The sequence below is a fragment of the Cervus elaphus genome, chromosome 30 (genome assembly GCF_910594005.1).
Source record: "Cervus elaphus chromosome 30, mCerEla1.1, whole genome shotgun sequence".
In the NCBI taxonomy this organism is placed as follows: Eukaryota; Metazoa; Chordata; class Mammalia; order Artiodactyla; family Cervidae; genus Cervus; species Cervus elaphus.
Genome location: NC_057844.1, coordinates 26,326,327 through 26,351,263, shown reverse-complemented (window position 1 = coordinate 26,351,263; position 24,937 = coordinate 26,326,327). Strand labels below are relative to the sequence as shown.

Here is a 24,937-nt window from a genome sequence, read left to right as displayed (position 1 = left end):
GCACATACACTTTTTTTTCTTCCCCATACGCACATATGCTTTTTAAACTCTGTTAGGATTTTCATGATGTGCTGGGATCCAGATTTCTTTTCCAGTGTTTGAAGATCTCATGGTATGAACTGAAAAGTACACGAGTATCTGTATTGCATGCAGTTTTGTTTTGTTTTCAGGATAACATAAATAAACATCAACTAGAGAAAAAAGAATGGTTTTACCTTTAAACTTAAAAAAAAACACCTCTTTTCATTATGCATTTCTCACTAAATGAGAAATATATAATTAAATTTTTGTTTTAAATTTGTAAAAGAAAAAGTGGAAAATAAAAAAATGTTAAAATGTTTTCAAATAGTTCTCTCTTTACCCTGATTAGATCTTTAAGTCAAAAGCAGTTTCTCCTTAATTACGTCTACAACAATAATTACTGCAGCTCTCCCATCTAATCTTGTATCATTTCTGACTATATCTAAAAACTTTAATAAGAAATATTTCCAAAAAGAGAAAAACAGTTTGTGCTGACAGTTTATAGTATATACAGAATCATACCCTGTTAACAGTTTGATTCAAAGGAAACCCACTAACCCAGAAACCCCAATAACCCGATAGGATTATTTGGAGATATATAAGCATGAATGCTTTAAAAATTGTCACTATGCAGAATAACACCAGGGAAGTTAATATGCTCAGTGTAGAAATGAAAGTGAGTACTAGAAACTAGAAAATAGTTTCCTTCTAATACTGTAGAGTTCTCCATCTCCTGGCCCTTCCCTTTGTAAAATTACAGCAGAGGGACAAATACAAGATTTCAGAGTTTGCAAATTTGAGAAAATGAAACACAGCCAAATATACAATACTTACATATGGGGACATTCATGAGTAGGACAAAAATGAAGCAACCTTGCCAATATAATTTTTTTTAATTTTGAGAGTTTTACCCTAATTTTGAGAGTTACATGCCTTTGAAGATGAAGGAGGCACAGTGGACTCCAACTGCAAATCAGAGTTTGTTTGTAAATTAAATTTTACAATATTTTATTCAACAAAATTGATTGAGTTCCTTTCAAGTACTGATTCTATAGGGAATACAACCTAGTCTCTACTCTTAAGAACTCTGCAGTTGCAGGGATGTATGTTACAGAACAGATCATTTTAAAAGCACTTCGCATAGTGTGAGGGAGATGATTGGAGTGGTACAAATCTACCTTTTGGAAAGAGTGGCCTTCTACTAATGAGTATAAAATAATGTTTGCATAGTTTATTAGAATAGCATTGTCCTTCACCAGTCAAAACAGCCTCTAAACTGTAGTCACAGCAGTGATTTCTAAAGTTTGAATTTAATCATCTCACCTCTGTTTAACAAAGGGGGCTTATCATTGCTCTCAGATCAAAAGTCCAAACTCTTTAACATGAGTTACGTGATCTAGCCCCCACATCCTGGTTCCCTACACACCTTTCATCATTTTTACATTATTTTTCACCTCTCTCCTCTTGACATATGTATTTCAGACTGCCTGAACCCATTCCCCAAGGCACTGTATTTACCTGTTCCTTCTCCTTGAGACCCTCTTCCTTCCCTGCTTCCGCTCACACCTTCCCCATTGTTGGAGAGTCCCCATGAGTCTATGACCTCTTTGAACAGGGACTCTGCCTCTCATTCGCTATCGGCTGGTGATGGTCAATCAATAAATATTTGTTAAATAAGAGTCACTAAAAAATCAATTGATAAATCATGAAAAGAGCAAGAGCTGGCTTAATTAGAGAAGACACTATAGCTCTGTTGGTAAAGAATCCGCCTGCAATGTGGGAGACCCGGCTTCAATTCCTGGGTCAGGGGAAGATCCCCTGGAGAAGGGATAGGCTACCCACTCCAGTGTTCTTGGGTTTCCCTGGAACTGATAAAGAATCCCCCTGCAATGTGGAGGCCCTGGGTTCGATCCCTGGGTTGGGAAGATCCCCTGGAGAAGGGAAAGGCTACTCACTTCAGTATTCTGGCCTGGAGAATTCCATGGACAGTCCATGGGATCACAAAGAGTCAGGCACTACTGAGCGACTTTCACTTTCACTTCCTAGAGTTATCACTGCTAAGGATGTGGTAGCTCAGGTCCCAAATAGTTGTGATTTTGGAAAACTTCTAGAATGCAAACTGCCACTAAGGAAACAATAGTTACGGCTGTTAGTTTTAAAGGTCATATACTATGGTCCAAGTTTTCTACTCTCTCACTTGCGGTGTCGTTATTGAAGGTTAAACCAGAGATGTGCTCAGTGCATGTGTGTGTGTGTGTCTGTACACATACACATAATGCGCATGCATTAGAGTAGAAGGCGAACATTTGTTAAGCACTTCCTGTGTGCTGGGAACTGTACTAAGCGTTTTTTAAAAAGAACTAATTCAGAATTCATTCAGCTACCCTATGAGTTTAGGTACTGTCATTTCCTCCATCTTATGATATGGAAGCTGAAGAATTAAAAATGAACTAACTTGCCTGAGGTCTCACAGCTTGTAAGAGAGTGGACCCTAGGAAGGCTTTAAATGTAGGAGATGCAGGTACATAAAGTGATGAATTAGAGCAAAATGCTAAATAAAAAGCCCTCTAGAGATTTCCCTGCCTTCCAGTGATCCAGTGGTTGGGACTACACTTCCACTGTGAGGGGCATGGGTTCCATCCCTGGTTGGGGAAGTAGGATCCCGCATGTTGCACTGCATAGCCAAATAAAACTAAAGAAAAAACTCAGTATAGATGAGCTGCCTAAATTTTTCTCAGGTATATGATATTTTGATCCTGTAATTTTAACCCATATAGGGATAATGACTGTGCTTATGAATATTTAACTTCAGAAGTATAACAATATAGTATAATAAAATTTTCATTGAAAATGTGTTTCCTGGAAACTGTCTTTTTGCTAGCCTAATTTCTTGATCATTTTCATTTACTTCACAGTTAAACCATTTTCAGCTTTTTCCATTTTCAACTTTATATTACATGAATTATTTATTTTCATTCGGACTAATTATTTTCCATCTAAATTTTAATGAAAAGATTTGACTCAGTGATCATTTTTTGGTCCTATTAGATTTTACTGATTACAGTGCCTACCCCTGACAGTTTTATTTTGATGACTTTATTCATTATTAATTGGATAAAAGGGTGAAGTGAGACTTTTCCATGAGATATTTGAGGTTTTCATTATTGTATAGTGTGGGTCCATTGTAATTGTCCTCTAACATTTTTTTAACCCACCCTGTAAAAGACTTTTATACCACGTTACACATGTATAAAACAATTTACATATTACACATGTTAACATTTCATACTTTTCATAAGTTTAACCTTTTTTAAAGATGTGGTATCCAGCATGTTCTACATATTGATATTTTATTAAAAAAATTCTTAATCACTTTTCAGATATGCCCAATAGAATCAAATATATCCAAAGAAATAATGATTTGGTTATCATCAACATCCATTTTAAAATGTACAAATAATCTTTTTTCAAGTGGGCATTTTATGTAACTCCTCTTTCTTACTTAATAAATATTTCCATTTGATCCCTCCTCCATACTTAGCTATTCTAAAACTATTTTGTGCTTGAAAGTCATATATTGATCATTATATTCTACTAATCTACAGAAAGCATATTCACCAATGAATTAAAATTTTAATGTTTTAAATTCCTAAGACCATAAAATTTTAAGTGTTTAACACTTTTATTCTGAAACAAATTGTTTTTAGAAATATTATCAGCTTATAACCATAGAGCATAAATATATTGTGAGCTTTGAAAAATAATTATAAAACATAAAAAGTTAAAATGCTACTGGAAATTCATCTCAATGAGATGGTTAGTATATCTACATAGGAATATTATTTATTGCTAGAACAATACAGGGATCAATATTAAAGCTACTCCTAACTTTAAAAATTGAAATATAGTCAATTTATAATATTGTGGTAGTTTCAGATATACAGCAAAGTGATTCAGATGTATATTGTTTTTCAGACTCTTTTCCATTATAGGTTATTACAACTATATTGAGTATAGTTCCCTGTGCTATACAGTAGGTCCTTGTTGGTTATCTATTTTATATATAGCAGTGTACAAGTGTTCATCCTAAACTCCTAATTTATCCCTTCCCGCCCTTTCCCCTTTGGTAATCATGTTTGTTTTCTATGTCTGAGTCTATTTCTGTTTGAAAATGAGTTCATTTTTATCATTCTTTTATTCAATTCCACATACAGACTATATCATCTGATACTTGTTTTCTCTGGTTTACTTCACTTAGTATGATAATTTCTTGTTGCTATAAATGGCATGATTTTATTCTTTTTTGTGGCTGAGTAATATTTCATTAGAAGGACTGATGCTGAAGCTGAAACTCCAATACTTTGGCCACCTAATGCAAAGAGTTGACTCATTGGAAAAGACCATGATGCTGGGAGGGATTGGGGGCAGGAGGAGAAGGGGACGACAGAGGATGAGATGGCTAAATGGCATCACCGACTTGATGGACATGAGTTTGAGCAAGTTCCAGGAGTTGGTGATAGACAGAGAGGCCTGGCATGCTGTGATTCATGGGGTCACAAAGAGTCAGACACAACTGAGCGACTGAACTGAACTGAGTTGAACTGAATATTTCATTGTGTATTTAAGCCACATCTTCTTTATCCAGTCATCTGTTGATGGACATTTAGGTTGCTTCCATGTCTTGGCTATTATAAATGGCGCTGTAGAGACACTGGATGCGTGTATCTTTTTGAGTTATAGTTTTCTCCAGCTATATGCCCAGGAGTAGAATTGCTAGATCACATGGTAACTGTTTGTAGCTTTTATTACCACCATACTGCTTTCCATAAAGGCTATACTAATTTATATTACCACCAACAGTGTAGGAAGATTCCTTTTTCTCTGCACCCTCCCCACCATTTATTATTTATAGACTTTTTGATGGTAGGCATTCTGACCAGTGTGAATGATACCTCTTATAGTTTTTAACTTTCTTTTTTGTAATTCTGTTGAAAAATCCTGTTCACAATTTTAAAGTAAGTAAATAGAAGGATATTGACATTTTATTCCAGCAACATTTATATAGCTTTTTGTGCCACTTTTAAGTTGTATGCTAAAAATCACCTAGTGGATCTATCATCAAAAATTATCTTTAATTATCTTCCAACTATCAACCCAATTAGATCCAACTTCAGCTCTTTGAAAGTAAAGAATTAGGAAACCATTTAACGTGAAAAAGATTTTTTCAAATCTAGTCATTGAGGACATACACTTTCCAACACTTCCTTCAGTATTTTGAATTGTCCCTTATTTGAGGCTCCTACCCCCTCAACAGATTTTGTATCCCAGATGATACATCATAGAGAGCCCCCCTCCCATTTTGTAATTGGAGAATGGCAGTGAGAAAAGAAAGATGGGAAAGACAACATGTATTTCTCTCACATATTCATCCTCAGGCAGATAGATTTTAAGAAGGTAAGGATCTGAAAACTCACTTTTAACTTGTGCATACGTCTGTAACTGACCTCTTGAAAGCCATTCACTGCCCAATTAGAAGAGGATAGTCCATTGTGTTGCTATTTTCTCTTTTCCATACACTTCTAATTAGTTACATCTTATTCTCTCTATGCCTTTGGTGAAGAAATGGTATCACCACGACATGCAGTGAGAACTGGAAGAAGGCAGTTCCAAACATTTGGCCATTTTTGCTACTTCCTACTTCGTCATCTCATGTTCCATGACCTTGACTGCCAGTCAGAAATGATCTTCCGTGTGGTCAATTTAGAACCTGAGCTGCTTCTACTTTGTGGTTCTGGTTTTCTTCTGGGCCTTAGCATCCTCTTTATTCATCTGGCAAAAGGGAAAAGACCATGTATGAATGCAAACCTAAAACTACTCTTGTACTATTCCATCCTGAATATATTTGTTACATCCAGAATCATTGATAATTTGTACAGAATTACAAAAGTAATGGGAATTACAGTTTTCCATTGCACTAACAGCCCTTTAATTAAGCTGTTCAAGCTGCAAGTGTCTGTTGGATATGATGACCTGATGAACACTGAACAGGGCATGTCTCGCCAGCCCTTTGCATCATTCTCATCAATTCTTAACAGAAAATACAGCTTGAAGCAAAATTTAGTTTTTTCATATCCAAATATTTGTTCTGATAGATGCAGTCAGACAATTTGAGATTGCCAAAGCTATCACAAAACAAGTACTTTTAGGTTACACAATATTAACTGCCTTTAAAGGAAAAAAAGATGAAACCGATTTGACAGCCATACCCATGTTTCTGACAAATATGCATGTCTGATACACATGAGTGCACAGCAACCCTATTTTTCTTCAACACAGTCATCAAATAATATGTGTTAAGCACACATTTGGGTGAAGTGGTTTACAAGGGGTCTCTATTACATTTGTTTTAGATTGCGTCCTATGTGCTTCGGTTCATAAGTGAGTGGGGCAGACCTCAGGGTATAAAACCAGTGTGATCTCTCTCTCCCTTCACTGTTTTTGGATATTAAGCCCTTAGTTCAAAGCAGGTCAGTGGTCACTTAAGAAAATCACAAAAGTTTCATAAAATTTGTGATCAAGATGCTTTAATTTTCCCGTTTATGACCTGTGTGTGTGGTGCTAAGTCGTGTCCGACTCTTTGCGACCCCACAGACTAACCCACCAGGCTCCTCTGTCCATATGCTGTAATAAAAATTCTTTATTCAACTTTTCAGAAAATGAAACTGGGTAGACTAGTTCAGCATTTGTTGATTGGTTTCATAGTATATTAAATAATTTGGACAGCCTGGGAAGCACAAATCAGATGATACGGAAAGGTTGACTTAAGAAAGAAAACAAAACCACAAACCTCAAGTCTTGATGAAAGTACTTCTATGGTTTAGAAAAATATCTTGGACTAAGTGAAAAAGTAACTTAAAGCATTATTATAGAACAGCCTAAAACTTACAGAACACTATGTAACTAGTGGAAGTATAAATAAAATACAGGCAATTTTATAGCATCAAATCATATTTCAGACCTAGGCTTGATGCCCAGAATTTTATAGAAACATACCATAAACTCAGTACTTAATCAACTATAAATGATACTCTTTTGCCCTTTTGAAGCATATACAAATTGGTTAAACTCATCACATGCCCAAAGTAGCATGCTAACTAGTCTCTCTGCCTCCAGTGTCACAGCGTTCTCCTTTGGCCTCCGTGAGCCCCCTGAGTGTGTCAGTAAACTCTCTCTAGTTACCCTCATGCTCTGTTTCAGGGCTTTCTCTTGGCATCTGAGCAGAGGAGAGGAAAGGGGACTGGGGTATAGTCCCAGGCGATCATGGCGATCAGTGAAGTTATTTGAATGCTAGTGGTTTATCTCAACAGCTCGTCATTTATTTAAATATTTTATTTTCCATCCTATCTGCAGTAATTTCACTACCAAGAAAAAATGTCTAATTACTTAACAGAGATGAAACCGATGTTTAACAGGGGTGTCAAATGATATTCAGTGACACACCTCAGTATATATTTTCTTAAGTGAGAGACATTAAGTCTATCAACTAAAATGCCTTAGCCTAAAAGACCTTCCATAGCCCCTCTAGAATGAAGGAGTCCTTTTTTATGGAGACAGACCTTTCAAGATATGGTATAACCTAGTCTACCCTAGTGACTCCATGATAAAGAATCTGCCTGCCAGTATAGGAGATGCAGATTCGATCCCTGGATTGGGAAGATCCTCTGGAGGAGGAAATGGCAATCCTTTCTGGTATTCTTGCCTGGGAAATCCCATGGACCAAGGAGCCCAGTGGGCTACAGTCCACAGGATCACGAAGAATCAGACATGACTTAATGACTGAGCACAGCACAGCACATAACCCAATCTAGAGTTCCTTGTGAGTGCAAATTAAACTACTAGAAAATATAAAACAGTTATTCTGTTTAGATTGCTTTGTTTAGATCTTGATTAAGTCTCAAGTCAGGAGAGACTTCTGGCGGGCTTCAGCATTAGGATAATAAACATGCAAAGTCTGAAGGTGAAACTGGAAAGCTCTTTACAATTCAGCAAAGGAGTCAAAGATGCACATACTTTGTAAGATCTCTTTGTAACCACCCCCACCCCATATGTATTATCTCTGTTTGTCTTGGTGATTTAGTCAATAAACGAATGTATATGGAGCACATATGTGCGAGGCATTGCTTTAGGCTCTGTGTATTGAGCAGTAAATAAGATGACTGAGGACCTTGTTGTCATGGAACTTTCACATCACAGGGAGGGGACCGACAAAAAGCAAACAAATAAATAAATAAGTTCCATGCACAGAACTGAAACAAAATGATGTCATAGAAGAGATACTGGAGGTTAGTACATGATAACTCTTAAGCTGGGTGCCAGGAAAGGCAGTTCACAGGAAAGGATACTTAAAAGAGAAGCTTTAATTAAATTAGGAGAGTTTCATTCCATAATCAATCTGGAAGGAAACGAGAAAGTAGGAGGTGGCATGCTTAAAAAAAAAAGAAAAGGACTGTTAGCTCTCTTGAGTTTTCTGGCAGGAAATTATGAATGCCTCAGAGCACTGTCTTTTATCAGCCCCTTACTATAACGTCAGTGATTGTTAAGGAGAATTTTCTTTTCCTTGGCTTCTCTGAATGGGGAATGTACCGCTCATTCAGATGCTGCTGTCCTTGTTCAAAACAGCTTGGAACTTTGGATCTATCTTTTGGAAGTTGCCTCCTGAGCTGTTCATGGTTGTTGATGTTAATTTAGTTGCTCAGTCATATCCAACTCTTTGTGACCCCGTGGACTGTAGCCTGCCAGTCTCCTCTGTCCATGGAATTTTCCAGGGAAGAATACTAGAATGGGTGCCATTTCCTTCTCCAGGGGATCTTCCCAACTCGGGGACCGAACCCACAACTGCTACATTGGTAGGCACATTCTTTTCCGCTAAGCCTCCATGGAAGCCCAAGCTGTTTATTACTTGCTAGCAAAATAATTTAATTTTATTCTGTCTCCTTTTACTCTTCACCTCCAGGCTTTACTGAGTTCCTCTGATTATCTCAGTTTCCTTTTTCTTGCTCCCAAGGGTCCCTGAGGGTCCCTGAGGACTGTTGTGGTCCCAGCCTGGAGGAGAACTGATTGAGTTCCTATATCAATTTGTAACCAATCAAGAGAAAGAAGCCATATAGCAATTTGAACAGGGAAAGTGTTATAATTTATAAACACTATAACATATAAATAATTACAATATAAACTCTAGTAGAATTTTGGAGAAACAAGTTAGTAAGAAATAAAAAGAACTCTGAAGAACATAGGAACAGAATACATGAAGAGCAGCCACTGTATTTTGAGCTGATATTGAACCCAAGCAGGGGCCCCTGACTTAGGTAGGGAGGGCATGTATGTATTGGAGAAGGAAATGACAACCCACTCCAGTGTGCTTGCCTGGAAAATCCCAGGGACACAGGAGCCTGGGTGGGCTGCCATTTGTGGGGTCGCACAGAGTCGGACACGACTGATGTGACTTAGCAGCAGCAGCAGCATGGCTAATAGCACCCTTCATGGTACAGAGTCACTCTGGTGCCCTACTGGGGGAGCTTGGTGCTCTGTCTTTTGGAACTTTCCAGAAAACCACCCTCTAGGGATTGGTGAAGCTCCTTATAGGAGGGTTCTCATCAGAGCACGTTGCTATAAAAGTGCCCGAGGCACTGAAGTACTGGAGAAAACTTCTAGTCACCAGGTCCTGTCGGCCATCACACACTGCAGGAGCCGGGCCCTGGAGAAGCCCACGCTCTGCAGACCTGCCAGGTGAGCACACAGAATGGGGAAGGAAGACCCCTTGCCTCTGCATCGTCTCTTCAGAGTCCTTTCCTGATGGACATCAGCATGCTTCCAGCTACCAAGGGAAAAATTAAGGGCATGGATTTATTTTCACATGATAAGCAATTAAGTGTGACTCCAGAGCCAAGAGCCAATCATTGAATAACTGGCACAGTTGGTAAGACAGTTTTACATGAAGCACTTAGAGCAACTTCTATGTGTGTGAGCCACCTGCCTGCTAAAGGTATTCAATAAAATAAACTGACACTATGATTAATGGGAAAGAATACTTGATCAAATATGCATTAAATCATGGTTCTCAAAGAGAAAAATACAAATATTAATGTGTGCATGCATATACACACACTCATATATATAAAGTCTAATATATAATATGTGTGTGTGTGTTACTCGCTCAGTCGTGTCCGACTCTCTGCGACCCCATGGACTGTAGCCCACCAGGCTCCTTTGTCCATGGGATTCTCCAGGCAAGAATACTGGAGTGGGTTGCCATTTCCTTCTCCAAAATGGCTGATGAAAGTGTGTAAAATCAAGATGATAACCATACTTAGCAGCACAGTCGCAAATACATAAAATCACCCATCCTCCTGGCATACCACTTTTAGTATAAAGGTGCCATCATAGCTTTCATGGAAAGATCTCTTCTTGTTTCTGAGATTATACTCATTTTGTTGTTATTCTGACTCTTTGTGACCCCATGGACTGCAGCATGCCAGACTTTCTTGTCCTTCTCTCTCTCTGTTATCTCCAAAAATGTGTTTATTGCAGATTTGACTGCAGCAGAATAATCAAATGTGAATTTATCTGTATCATGAAGCAAAAAGTCCACATATGGATAGTTGCTGAGAATTAGTATTAGCAATACTAAGCAACTTAGTATTAGGGTCAACCTTTGCTGGGATTCCCTTGGCCTTCCTCTAATGGCTACACAATTGCTTCTACAGTTTCTGCCATTACATCTCCATTCAAGTAAGGAGGAGACAGAAGTGTGCCAGCTACATATGACTCCTTTTATCAGCTTTTCTGGAACATCCCCAAATGACTGGTTTCATTCTCATTAGCCAGTTCTGGGTCACATTTCCTTACTTATAGTTGCAAGGGAATTTGGGGAAAGCAAAGAATGACTTTATCATCACTATCTTAGATCAAAGGTCAGACAAATTCTGGCCTCAGGAACAAATTCAGGCCATTGTTGCAAATAAAATTTTATTGGAACAGAGTCATGCCCATCTACTTACACATTGTCTGGGACTGCTTTCATATCACAGTGGCAAAGTTGAATAGTTGTGAGAAGGACAGGGGGCCTGCAAGTCCTAAAAATTTTTACTATTTCACCTTTTACCAGAAATGTTCATTGACCTCAGGCTCAGACCAATCATGAACCCTTGCTTGGTGTTGACCACTTTGAGGACTAAATGGTCTTCCATTAAGCAAGGAAGAAGGAGGAAAAATGACATCGGAAAAGCACCAGCCATGTATATCCAGCCACCTGGTCTAACCAGTCATATGTAAGACCACCAAGGCATAACACATTTTCTGTTTTGTCACAGGGTCACCTTGAACTTACAACTTTTCTGTTCCTTTGTTCCTTCATTTCTACATGAGCCAGGTACAAAAATTGAGAAAGGTAGAAATTTTGTAAATATACAGAATCAAATGATTTACAGTATTGTGATACATCATGAATTCAGGAAGATAACCCCTAATTTACTGATTTTTATACAGCACTGTCTAAGGTATTGTCAGACTGAGTCTGAGACACACATTCCACTGACCGACAATTCCCTTCAAACTGCTTATTTTAGGTCCTTGCATACACTGAAGGACTTCATGGAAAATGGATGTTCAGCGAGATACGAGCTGTATTTTCAAGACGTTATCTTCTACAAAATACTGCCTTGGAAGTGTTTATGGCAAACCGAAGTAAGTCTACTTAAATATTTTGAAAGAAAATGTGCTGCTGAATGTTAATGATTGACATGATGTGATACCGACTTGATTTTTTTCATTGTATTTCTTTCTTTGATATGCTGCTGCTAATGCAAAAATAAAAATTAAAAAAGAATATATTTGTTTGAAAATGTTAATCCTAGGATAAACTTACAAGAAAATCTAATTTCCATGAAGATTCATTACCTTTACAAATAAATCATGAAAGGCACTTGAAAAATGATTTCTGAAATTGATGGTTAGCTCTCCTGTGGTTTTCTAAATCATGTTTTTTCTTCTTGCCACAGCTTCAGTTATGTTTAATTTCCCTGATCAAGCAACAGTAAAAAAAGTCGTCTATAGCTTGCCTCGGGTTGGAGTAGGGACCAGCTATGGTTTGCCACAAGCCAGGTAATTATATCATATTACACATTACCTATGGTTTGCTAACATATTTCCATCTCAATACAACAAAAATCTGAACAGAGTTATGCCATTGTAATTATTTTGAATACCAAGGAATTGTCTTCCTCTGCAGATCATTTGTAAGGAAAGAGGTTATGAAAACAGCTATTTTAAGAATGACAGAATAGGGAATAATTTTATTTAACATAATTTTATTTAAATGACAAAGTAAGAAAGTTGATTGCATCTTATAATAAGCATGTTAAGACATTTTTGCTGAAGATCTTATGAAAGACATACCAAAAGCCTCATGATGTTTGTGATTAATTGTTGTGTAATAACATATAGTTTTTTATAAGTGTTGTGTAAAAAGACTTCTTCATTACAGTAATAAAACTCGTAGGGTTTATTGAGATTAATAGTCATTCATTATGGTGTGGTTATAATCATTTCCTGAATCTTTCATCTTTGTATTTTAAATGCATTATTTTGAAATCTTACTTAGTCAAAGATACTACTCTGTGTAGAAAACATGGTCAGTAATTATGTGTGTCACTAATATCAATTAGTTGGTTTTGGCTGCGAATAACTGAATGACTAAAAGTGGCTTAACCAATAGGGTTTTGGTTGTGGGGGTTTTGTTTTATGAAAGAGGTGGAATTAAAAAGAAGTTGCCAGGGGCTCCCCTGGTGACTCAGTGGTAAGGAATCCACCTGCCAGTGTAGAAGACACAAATTCAGCCCCTGGTCCAGGAAGACCCCACGTGCCGTGGAGCGACTAAGCCCATGCACGATGACTGCTGAGCCCGTGCTCTGAAGCCTGTGAGCGTAACTGCTGAGCCTGTGAGCTGCACCCACTGAAGTCTGCGTGCCTAGAGCCTGTGCTCTGCCACGAGAGAAGCCGCCGCAGGGAGAAGCCCACACACCACGTCTGGAGAGTAGTCCCCACACACAACAGGAGAAAAGCAACAAAGGAGCCCCGGTATAGCCAAAAATAAATAAATGTATAAATAAAAATTTTAAACATAAAACAGGAGTTGCCAGTATTGGCTCAGAGGTTCAGTAATGTCAGGACTCTAAGTTGGCCTCATATTCCCAAAATAACCACTACTGCTCTGAATACCACATCTTCATACAACTTCATTCAAGGATGAGAAGGACACAAAGGACTTCTTGAAATTCTATGTTTTAGAATGGAGTACATTTAGAAGTCCTTTTGGCCAGAATGGAGTCACCTTCCTGCCCCTAAAATAATCACTGAACACTGAAAGTGAAGCCAAATCATCCCTTACAAGTCAAGGAAAAATATACCTCTGAACTCCCTGCCACTTCCTACCTGAAAAAAATACACTTTCTGTTGTTAAGGAAGAAAGAGAATAATCGGCTTCGGGCAGACAAGCAACAGTGTCTCCCGTGTAGATCGTTAAGTGCCTGGGAGTTGTTCCAGAGCACTGCATGCATGGAAAGGAAAACCAATCTTTGTCCATCTTCCCCTTAAATAGGCTACAGACATTTAAAAGACAGGAACTGTGTCTCATTTATCTTTTAATCTACAATACCTAGCACACTGCCTAATTGCAAAGGTGCTTTTAAGTGCTCCTCAACTAGAGTTACCCTACATTACAAAGTCTCTATTCTCATATTAAGCTTATAGTGTAAAACCAATTCACAGACATGTTTGCACATGCTCAGGGTATTTGCTATTTTGAACAACAAAATTCACTTAAGACATTAGTAGACAACGAAGTACTTACATAAAATACAGGTCAAAAGAAAAATGCATTTAATCTAGCAAAAAAGATGAAGTTAATTTTGCAAGGCTTATTCTTAATCTAAGCTGACTCTTAGTAATCACTTCTTCCTTTCGCAAGTACCTACAAATTGTTTAATCATCAAGTCAAGAATTTTTCCAAGAATTGAATTTAAGAACTCACAAACAGGCCTAACTTTTTCCTTTTAAAGAATAACCATCTGCCTCCTGGCATATTTCTCAATGACCATGATTCTTCAAAGATTACCAATAGAGTTTTCTGATTTCTTTCGGTATTCTTCTACTTGTCAGGACCTGAAATCATTTAAAACAACCAGAAACTCTTTTACTATATTCCTTATTTCTTATGAGTATAATTTTCCTTTCAGCCACATTTAGACTCAGATTTTTGGAATGCTATTCTTTTTGATGGAAAAACTGGAAACAAAACATATGTTTAGTAACTTTGGAAATTCTATCTTAAGATAGTTTTTTGTTGCCCCCTTTGTGTTCCCCCCAAAGACTCAGCTCATTATTTGTTTCCCAATAAAATACTCATAAGTTCAGTTTTGTTTATTTCCTGTGATATTTAGCCTTGGAGGTAGCAGATGGAGGTTGGAGGAACATTGAATCTAGGCTCAGACCTGCCACTTACTGGCTGGGTAACAATGATTGGGTCTGATCTGATTGTAGGAACTCAGATAACATTAAGCAAGAAGACTGAAGTTCTCATCTACTATAAAATGGGCACAGTATTTTGTGAAAGATATTTCAACAAATGTCCTGAGACCATAAAATGAATACACTTTGTGGACTGTGAACACACATATATACTATACACATGCATGTGGGCATGCACACATAGATACAGATGGTAGGTAGGTAAGCAGGTAGGTAGCTAGGTGAGTAGATAAATAAATATACACACAGACACCTACAAAGAGTGTGTGATATGTAAGATCCTATTATATTTAGAGAATTGTCAAACAGAAGGGATGATGTCTGACTCCTACAAATAGAAGCCTTCCAGCTGAGAGTATCTTGGTAAAATCACCAAGGGATCCATTCTTTACTTTGTTTTTTTGACATCAGGTTTTGTCAGTTTAAGGAAGAGTTTATCAAACTCTAGGGAATATACCCTAAACTAAGCCCAAAGGAGACTGCTTTAGAAGCAAACAGACAAAAATGATCAAACTCAAAGGCAGGTATACTGCCAGAAAATCGACTTCACGTATCACTTAGGCCACTTCTTGGGCAAGCCCACCAAAGAGATCACATTGCAAAGATTTAGAACAAAAGGAATATTTCCATAAAGCTAGCAGAAAAGACCATGATTCTGGGAAAGATTGAAGTCAGGAGGAGAAAGGGACGACAGAGGATGGGATGGTTGGATGGCATCACCGACTTAAGGGATATGAGTTTGAGCAAGCTCCAGGAGTTGGTGATGGACGGGGAGGCCTGGCATGCTGCATTCCATGGGGTCACAAAGAGTTGGATATGACTGAACTGAACTGAGCAGAGCCTAATGAACACCCCTCTAGTTTACATGCATGTCTCATTTGCTGAGCACTTTCCAAGTCCCAGGGACTATATTTTGTGTTCAAGTTTATAAGCTTTAGTTTTTTGCTTATAAACAGCAGACATTTATTTCTGGCAATTCTGGAGGATAGAAAGTGCAGGATCACTAGCAGATTTGGTGTCTGCTGAGGGCCCAACTCCAGGTTCATAGATGGTCATCCTGTCCATGTGTCCTCACGTGGCAGAGGGGCACTCAGCCCTTAATTCTTAAAACCATGTGGATTCTTAATGGATTTCTTTTTTAAATCTTTTTCTTTCTCTCTCTTTTTTTTTTTTTTTTTTTGCCGTTCCATGTGGCATGAGGGATCTTAAGTCCCTCCACCAGGGACCAAATGGTTGCCCCTTGAAGCAGCAGCATGCAGCCCTAACCACCAGATGGACAAGGAGGTTCATTAATGGAGTTCTTACCCCAAGTTACAATAGGAAGTTTTTGGTTTAGATAAGTTACTTGTCTTGTCCAAGATCATAACCCACTCTCTTAATTTCTATTTGGTGTCCTCTATCAAAGTGGTCCACATTGATCAAAAGAGCAATACCCTTACTCCATGCATAATGATAGAAAAATACTGACAAAGAATTTGTCCGTTTTCTAGACTCCATACTGATTGTCATTGTTTGGTTAATGTATTGCTATTTTCTATTCAGACAGTCATTATAATCAATAAATTTTGAGTATAGTTAGATTCTTTACTTACTAAGAATATACCTCGTTGCATATATAGAGTTAATGATTTTAAATGGTCACCATTTGTTATAGTACTTAGTATTTTTTTTCCAGAAGGCAATTTTATCTTCTTCTTATTCACCAGTTGTAAAAGCATTTTTTGTGTAGCCCAGATATGTACCAACTATACTCATTCAAATGTCCAAATCTTTATAGGATATTTTTAATCACCCTATTGATTTACTGTTTACCATTTTGCTTCTTCTTATGATTGAGTTTATTTATTTTTTTTAATTTCATCTCTCTTTAGCCATTATTTTTTGGGGGGGATAGAAATCCAATAACTCAAGTCATTTGGTTTATACTTATTTAGACCCCACTCTAGTTCAAGTATTGTTAAATGCTAAGGACATAACAATATGTATAACATAGTTCCTGCTCTCGGTGAGTTTATAGTAGAAGAGAGAGAGCAGTAAAGAGGAAAAACTGGTCCTTTCCATGAACTTGCTAATAGTAATCTGATTTTCTAAATTCATGTTGTATGCCCGTATTTTTCTTCACAATTGCGTACTCTAAGAATGACATAACCTTCTCCCATTAGTCCCATTATTTATCCTTATCACAATTTGTTTGGTCTTGGTTTTTGAGTGTTTTTGGTGCTCAGGATTATTTCCATATCAGCAGTTTTCTTCTTAAATTCTCTAGATTTAAAATGTCGACAAATAATTTACAACTTTATTCTATACATTGCTTTTAGCAGACTAAGCATGATGCTGGTTAGAATTTTAGTCAGATTAGCAAGAATATGATTAAAATAGTAATACAGTGAAAGTTGAACTAAGCACATAATTACAATAGTGGCAAGTAAAAATTGGGTCAATATAATTTATTAATTGATAATTCAGAAAATATTTTAGCATGTTGCTATGACAAATCCAGAATCAAGGCTAAAATTTATAGCATAAATAATTGTGTAAGTGAGAGTATCTGGCCTAGAAAATTTTTGAATAGTGGTGCTGGAATGGCTTAAAATCTGGAAACCCTTTTAGTAGCCCTGTGAAAATCATATTGCCAGTTAATTGAAAAGTTTACTAAGATATAGTATTTAAGTGAAGTATGAAATATATATTCCCCTTACCATTGCAATTAGGCTTATATAGTTCTTATGGAATCCTTAGGATCTTTTATCTCAAGTATATATAACTAGGAAAGCCCCAAAAATGTTAATATGTGACCAGGCTGCCACAAAATATTAAGTTAACATTTTAAGCATTGAGTTAGACATAATTATTTTTTAAATTCTTAATTCAAATTTTAATTTGACAGACCGAGTTTATTCCCATTCTTCCTTCCTCCTTCCTTTTCTTCAACCCTTATATCTTGAGTTTCTCTGGTGGCTCAGTGGTAAGGAATCCGCTTACCAATGCAGGAGACACAGGTTCAGTCCCTGGGTTGGGAAGATCACCTGGAGAAGGAAATGGCAACACACTCCAGTATTCTTGCCTGCGAAATCCCATGTACAGAAGAACTTGGCTGACTACAGTCCATGGGGTCACAAAAAGTTGGACATGACTTAGCAACTAAACAGCACATTATATCTTGGCTCTTGCCATGGTTATTAAGATCTCATGTGAATGTAAGCATGGTAATAAAACACGGGAGATAAAGATAGTCTTAGGTCCACAGCTCCCACCATGGAGCCCTAGGATGTCACAGTGAACTCTCAGGCCTACTGCAGGGCATTTTACAGTTTTTTAGGGAAATACAGCAGCATCTATCAAATGCTGCACAAACTCAGTTCGATTTAGTTCTAATCTTCAACATTTGATGGCACTGCATTCTTGTATTCTTTTTGATGACAGCTTTGTGAAACTAATTTTTAGGGGTTGCTGTGGTTAAAAAAAGAACAGGCACCCCATGAAAATTCATGTGGGACAGGAAATGAAAATGGTAGTGTCAGGTATGATTCCCAGGTTTAAGAAGCTGTGCAGTGCCCAACAGGTGTACACTGCACCCCTTTAGTAAGTAATTGTGGTTATTTAAGAAGGAAATAAAATACTAGTTTTCTTTCAGTTTTTGAATATTGTATTCTCAGACAGCTACTAAGTTGTTATGGCTCAAGTGTTAAGTTATTTAGACCTAACTACTCAATAAAGAGAACTGTTAGATGTTTCTCTTGGGCTAGGGGCACCATGAAAAAATTCCTGAGACGCTAAAGGTGGCATAAATTCAAAACGTTTGGGAACTTCTTTGTTAAGTGGTGATTGTTTTAGAAACTCAGCCTTATCATGCTTTGACAAAAGCAGTCAGCTTTTAGAGAAATACATTGTACCTTCAAACGTTTGTAATTTACACAAATTCTCCTGACTTAGTCTCTTAAGATATTCCTATGTTCCTTCTTCTATTCCTATATTTTCAAAGATATTCCTATATTTTCAAAGTTCTCAGTTGCTTGCTTTTGACCTTCTAGAGGATTATGTGTCATGTGGTTAGAGGCTGTGCTCATGTGCACACTCTGTAGGGAGACAGGCTTAGAAAGTTCAGAGGGGTCATTATTACATGAGGTTTGAGTCAAATGCTTATAAGCTGCTACCTAGTATCTGAGCATGGGGTGGGTTTGCTGTGCTGTTTAAAAGCGACTTTGACTTATTTTGAGTACAGTTTAACCTTTTTTGTTCTTATTGACTTGTAAAATATCCACTTGGAACAGTGTTATACAAATAGGTGCTTTCATACTGCTTTATTCTAAGGAAATACATGTATCTCCTCTGTAATAGATTTTTTCAAATATTGCTAATTCAACAACTAAAATGTATTTTGTAATTTATCTAAGAAGGATAAATCATACATCAAATTATATCAAATCCATATATTAGTTATTATTGGACTTTTAAAGGTTATGAGTTTAAAGAAATTGTTATAATTTGCTTAATTGCTAGGAGGATATCACTGGCCACTCCTCGACAGCTTTATAAATCTTCCAACATGACTCAGCGCTGGCAAAGAAGGGAAATTTCAAACTTCGAATATTTGATGTTTCTTAATACTATAGCAGGTAAGACATCTCATTCTTTAATCTCATAATATGTTTATGTTCATCAAAATCCTCAATAATGTGACTTGACAGAATACATTGTTCTCCTTGGAATTCAAATACAGCATCAGAATAAATATTGAAGCATTCACATTAAATTGCTATCAAAAACTATACAAGCTAGCACTAAGGTTTAGTTGCATTTTATTGTTGAAGGGACTTTTCTTTACTCTCCTTCTGCCATTTGCTTTGCTGACAGCTTTGTCTGAAGGTTTATTAGAGTCAACAAACCATTGCCAGAGAGTGTCTGGAAATAATAATGGGAAAATGTAATTTCACTACTTTGTCATTCTCATCAGTAGCAGCTAGACAGGAGAATAACAACAGGATTCTGCCTAGTACAGATGTCACCTGGATTGTGGCATGATTGGGTTACAACGTGTTTTTTTCCTTAAAATCTTCAAATGAAAATATAAAATCAGATTGCATTTCTGAATGATGAGTAACTGCCATCAACTTTAACAATACCATGCTTGTAAATTAAGAGAGGGTAGTGGTTTTATTTTTCTACTACATCAGTGGTCATCAGTAGCTGAGTATGTCTATGAGATTTCAGTACCTCTTTATTTTTTTCTTAAGTTAGGCTCCAAAGCCCTTATTCATGTTGAATTACAGAGAGTTTGCTTCTGTAAATCAGGCTCAACAAAAACTTTCTTTTTTACAATAAGATAAATTTAAATAACTGTGCAGTACATATGTATATGATTATTCTTTTTTTGTGAATGAATGCTCAGAACTATGGATCTAGAGCCCTGTTCTCTGAATCAATGCTTAAAAGGATAACTGTGTAGTATAGCTCTTTTATAATCTATTATATATGTATGAATATGAATGCTATAGGCTTATATTAAATATGGATGATATAGATATGTATTAAATAGACAAAATAACTCAATTTGTTGACATAAAGGGATAAAAAGTTATTTAAAATGGTTTTGCATTTTAATCATTTACTACATATTATAGTATTGATGCCTTTGCTAAATAGGATGCTAGAGGTACAACTAAAGAACTATTTTATTATATATATTAATTTTTATTGTATACTTTATACACACATCTCCATTATATAGATATATCTTCATGACATGTGTATATATATTCACATAATAGTCTATACAAAGTATATATCTTTAAAAAACCTATTTACTTACTCAAAAATAAAGGAAATATGTTATGCTACTTAATTAATACATATTATATACATGCAGAGAGTAGAATGAACTTAAACATCTGAAATGTAAAGAACCTAATTTCATTAGTATATTTAGGTAAACAGCATGATGTAACGTAAGTATCATTGCCAAAGTGAAAAAGGATAGAATATCAAATCTGCCAACCTCGTGTCTTAGCCCATAGGTGAAATTTCAAGTTTTAACTTTATCTTGGACTTTAAATCTTTTAGTAGCCATGTTTGATATTTCTTTGCATATGTTTTAACAACTGATATGTTTAGTCTTATATCATCTTGTCTTATACTATTGCTTGTAATATTTTCTTACTTTCCTCACTGTTTTGTTTCTCTTTGGCCATTTAAATAAATTTCTGCCTACTTTTTTTAGAGATTTAGAACATAAGCTTTTTGTTACTACTTCTCCTAGAGAATTGATGCTGATATGTTTACATTTTTTAAAAAACTCTCTGAAATGTATTTCTGTTACCTTTGAACTAAAAAATGAATCAACATTTTAAATCAGTCCTATGCGAAATAAGAACTTTCACTCAATTTACTTCTTATTCATTGCTTATCTTTGTCAATATAATTTATTACCAGAATCTGTATTATTATGAAACACTTGTTTTTGGAGTCCATATATTTTTGCATATTAAGAAGGGTTTTGACTTTTTATTAAAATCTTCTCATTAATACAGTATATTGTTTTCAGCTACATGGATCTTTGGGGCTTCCCTGGTAGCTCAAAAGAATCCTCTGCGATGCAGGAGACCCGGGTTTGATCCCTGAGTCAGGAAGATCCCCTAGCGAAGGAAATGGCAACCCACTCCAGTACTCTTGCTGGGAGAATTCCATGGACAGAGGACCCTGTTGGGCTGCAGTCCATGGTGTCACAAAGAGTCGGACACGACTGAGCGACTTTCACTTTTCACATGGATCTTTACCTGATTTTTCAGGATAAAGTTCTCTTTTTTTTTTTTTCTTCTGCAGTATTCTTCCATATTCCCTGTGTTAAGTTTTTCTATTATCTATCCTTCAAGGATCTGTCAAGACTCATGGTCTATCATATGTCATAGATAAGTGTATGACTTTTTCCCCTTGATTCTGGTACCTTTATGGAGCTTTTGGAATTAAAACTGGAAGACGTGGTGGTATGCCTCACTCCTAGTTCAGTTCCCAGTGGAGCTAGCATTTTTCCTAGAAGGTTCTGCTGTTCTAAAATGGAATTCTGTCTGCCTGTCCTCTGGATGGAGTGTCAGCTGGTTGGTTGTGTTAAAGGACACGTCTGGTCTCCTCCCCTCCTCACTGCCTTTTACTCATGTCAGCTGCATTTCCCAAAGTGTGGTGCACAGTTCCACCTGGAAGCACCACCTACCTCATGCCTGTTGCTTTCTGGCAGTTCCTCTGTCTAGCTCTAGAAAAATTGCAGTCTTGCTAGAGATAATATGATCTGATCTAAAAGCTTCTCTGACCAGTATGAAGTGAAAGTGTTACTCTCTCAGTGGTATCCAACTCTTTGTGACCCCATGGACTCTAGCCCGCCAGGCACCTCTGTCTGTGGAATTTCCCAGATAAGAATACTGGGGTGAGTTGCCATTCCCTTCTCCAAGGAATCTTCCCAACCCAAGGATCAAACTCGGGTCTCCTGCACTGCAGGCAGACTCTTCACTGTCTGAGCCACCAGGGAAGCCCACCCTGAGCAGTATAGACAGAGCTTTTCTTTCTGGTGGGGACAATCTTTGGGTTTCTGAGCCAGGACACACAGAGAGTAAGGGGAATTTGAGTGTCTTCCTAACTTCTTTTGAATAACTGTGGTCTATTTTATTTGGTGACATAAAAAATGTATAGACCACAGGCATTTTTTAAAAGAACATATTGGGTATTTTTCTTAATACAATTATAACTAAACATTAAAGTCTGTCTATTGTAGACAATAGACTAAAAAGAAGTATAAAGCGGGTGAAGACTCTCCCTGCAATATGGGAGACCCAGGTTCAATCCCTGGGTCGGGAAGATCCCCTGGAGAAGGAAATGGCTACCCACTCCAGTATTCTTGCCTGGAGAATCCCCACGGACAGAGGAGCCTGGTGGGCTAGAGTCTATAGCGTCGTGACAAGTCCAACACAAGTGAGGGACTTCACATTTACGTTTAGGAATCAGAGCATTGCAACTAGTCGAATGAATGAAATATACATAAGGGAGCATTCTAAGACAGTTGATGGTTAAGTGTTGAATAAGTGCTGTAAATAGTGAATGGTGCAAGAGCTAAGAAGACCAGATGAATTTTAAGACTGTGTTTGGGGAGGAAAAAAGAAAAGAACAGAGCTTTACAAATTTCTGCCAGGTGAATATGTGTTATGTGTTCAGTAGACAAGAGTATCACAGCTTGGCTACTACTGGAGCTGTTGGTTAAGTCAGACTATAGTCAGACTATGAAGAGCCTGAATCTAGGAGTCAGTATAGTTTTGTAGTAGAAGGTAATGCAATATGAAATTTTGGGAAAATTAAACTGATAGCTATATTTCACATGATTCAGAAATCAGATCCCTTAAAGTTAGGAAGAGCTATTAGGAGAGCCTTTAGGACTCTAGATATGAAACCGACTTTTTCATCATTTTAATAGTTACTGAACGCTTCTACTATGTGGCATGCACTGTGTTTGGCACACTAACCCTTCAGAGAAGAGCCCTGCATGGTTTCTGCCTTTGAAGGGGTCACGGTATGCTCAGGAAAACAGACATGTACACCAGCAATTCCAGCAAAAAGTCGTAATTATTATAATGAGAAAATATACAAAGCTATTGGGCTTCCCTGGTAGCTCAGCTAAAGAATCCACCTGCAGTGTAGGAGACCCTGGTTTGATTCCTGGGTCGGGAAGATCCGCTGGAGAAAGGGATAGGCTAGCCACTCCAGCATTCTCAGGCTTCCCTGGTGGCTCAACTGGTAAAGAATCCGCCTGCATTGTGGGGGATCTGGGTTCGATCCCTGGGTTGGGAAGATCCCCTGGAGAAGGGAACGGCTACCCACTCCAGTATTCTGGTTGCAAAGTCGGGCGCAACTTTCACTTTCATTTGAAGTCTTAAATCCAGAAGGCAATATGCTTACAGGAAAAGTTTCTTGTAATCTTTTCATAGGCTTCTCTCATAGGCAACATTTAAGTCGAAAATTGAAAAAGGAATAAGAATTCACTAGAAAGTAAAGCAGAAGTCATTCCAAGAAAAAAGAAAATATGGGCTCAAAAATTGGATTACAGTTGTAGTAACAAGTATGGCAGGGAGAAGAAGTAAATAATTTAATGCACAGTGTCATTATTACAGAAAGTAGAAGTCACTGTAATATACTCTAGTTTAGTGTTTTACAAAGTAGTTCCCCCGCCTAGCAGTATTGGTATAACCTGGGGACTTAGAGACGCAAATTTTCAGATTCCTTCTCAAACCAACTAAGTCAGAAACTTGAAGTGAGGCCCAGCACTCTGCATTGCAGGGAGCCTTCTAGGTGGTTCTTATGCTTAAAGTTTGACCGTGATTGGTCTAACCATTTAAGATCTAATTATCAAAACAAGATTTACATATGAAAGCATATAGAAAATACAAGAAAGCGTGCAGTCAAGTGTCACTAACTGTAATAAAAATTTAGAGAAGTGACAGATTAGTATGACCTAGTCTAATCAAGGGAAGCCTCATAGAAAAGATGGGCTTTAACTGAATTCTAAGGATTTTGTCATATGTAGATGATTATGTAGATAAAATGAACCTTCATATAAGAGTAGAATGACAACCTGAAAAGGTTATAAAATACATGCAGAGGTACTCACCCTGCATGTATTCCTGCAAATTCTTCCTTTGCTGTCGTCTTGAAGTTCTAAGTAGAGGAGCCAGTTTATATTGAGCACCAGCATTAGTTAAGCTGAAGAATTGATGCTTTTGAGCTGTGGTGTTGGAGAAGATTCTTGATAGTCCTTTTGACTGCAAGGAGATCAAACCTAAAGGATCTAATCCTAAGGGAAATCAGTCCTGAATATTCATTGAAAGGACTGATGCTGAAGCTAAAACTCCAATACTTTGGCCAACTGATGCGAAGAACTGACTTCTTAGAAAAGATCCTGATGCTGGGAAAGATTGAAGGCAGGAAGAGGGGACGAGAGGGGATGAGATGGTTGGATGGCATCACTGACTTGATGGACATGGCTTTGAGCAAGCTCCGGGGTTTGGTGATGGACAGGGAGGCCTGGCATGCTGCAGTCCATGGGGTCACAAAGAGTTGGATGCAACTGAACTGAACTGAACCAGCATTAAAGAGTTGAGTGATGCTTTTATAAAGAAGCTTCACCAAAGCCACTGTTGAGTACTTGATTAGGAAGCAGCTAGAACTGCCTATTTTCCTGAATTGTGCAGAATATCATATATATCCATTCATCTCTTCTTAATGGAACACTTTTCACAGTTCTTTAAAGGCAGGACTCTAAAGGATCCTAGAATAAAGGGAACTATAAAGATGTTAAACT

The 24,937-nt window shown here is 37.3% G+C and overlaps 1 protein-coding gene across 10 annotated transcripts in view; it reads left to right on the top strand.

Annotated features, from left to right (window-relative positions):
* The window catches only part of NBEA (neurobeachin), a 646,246-nt gene that overhangs the window by 511,516 nt on the left and 109,793 nt on the right, over nucleotides 1-24,937 (top strand). For all 10 annotated transcript variants that reach the window (XM_043891765.1, XM_043891767.1, XM_043891768.1 and 7 more), the window contains 3 exons: nucleotides 11,646-11,763; nucleotides 12,078-12,180; nucleotides 19,105-19,220. In XM_043891765.1, coding sequence (XP_043747700.1) covers nucleotides 11,646-11,763; nucleotides 12,078-12,180; nucleotides 19,105-19,220 — 337 coding nt within the window. The remainder of the gene's footprint in view (nucleotides 1-11,645; nucleotides 11,764-12,077; nucleotides 12,181-19,104; nucleotides 19,221-24,937) is intronic.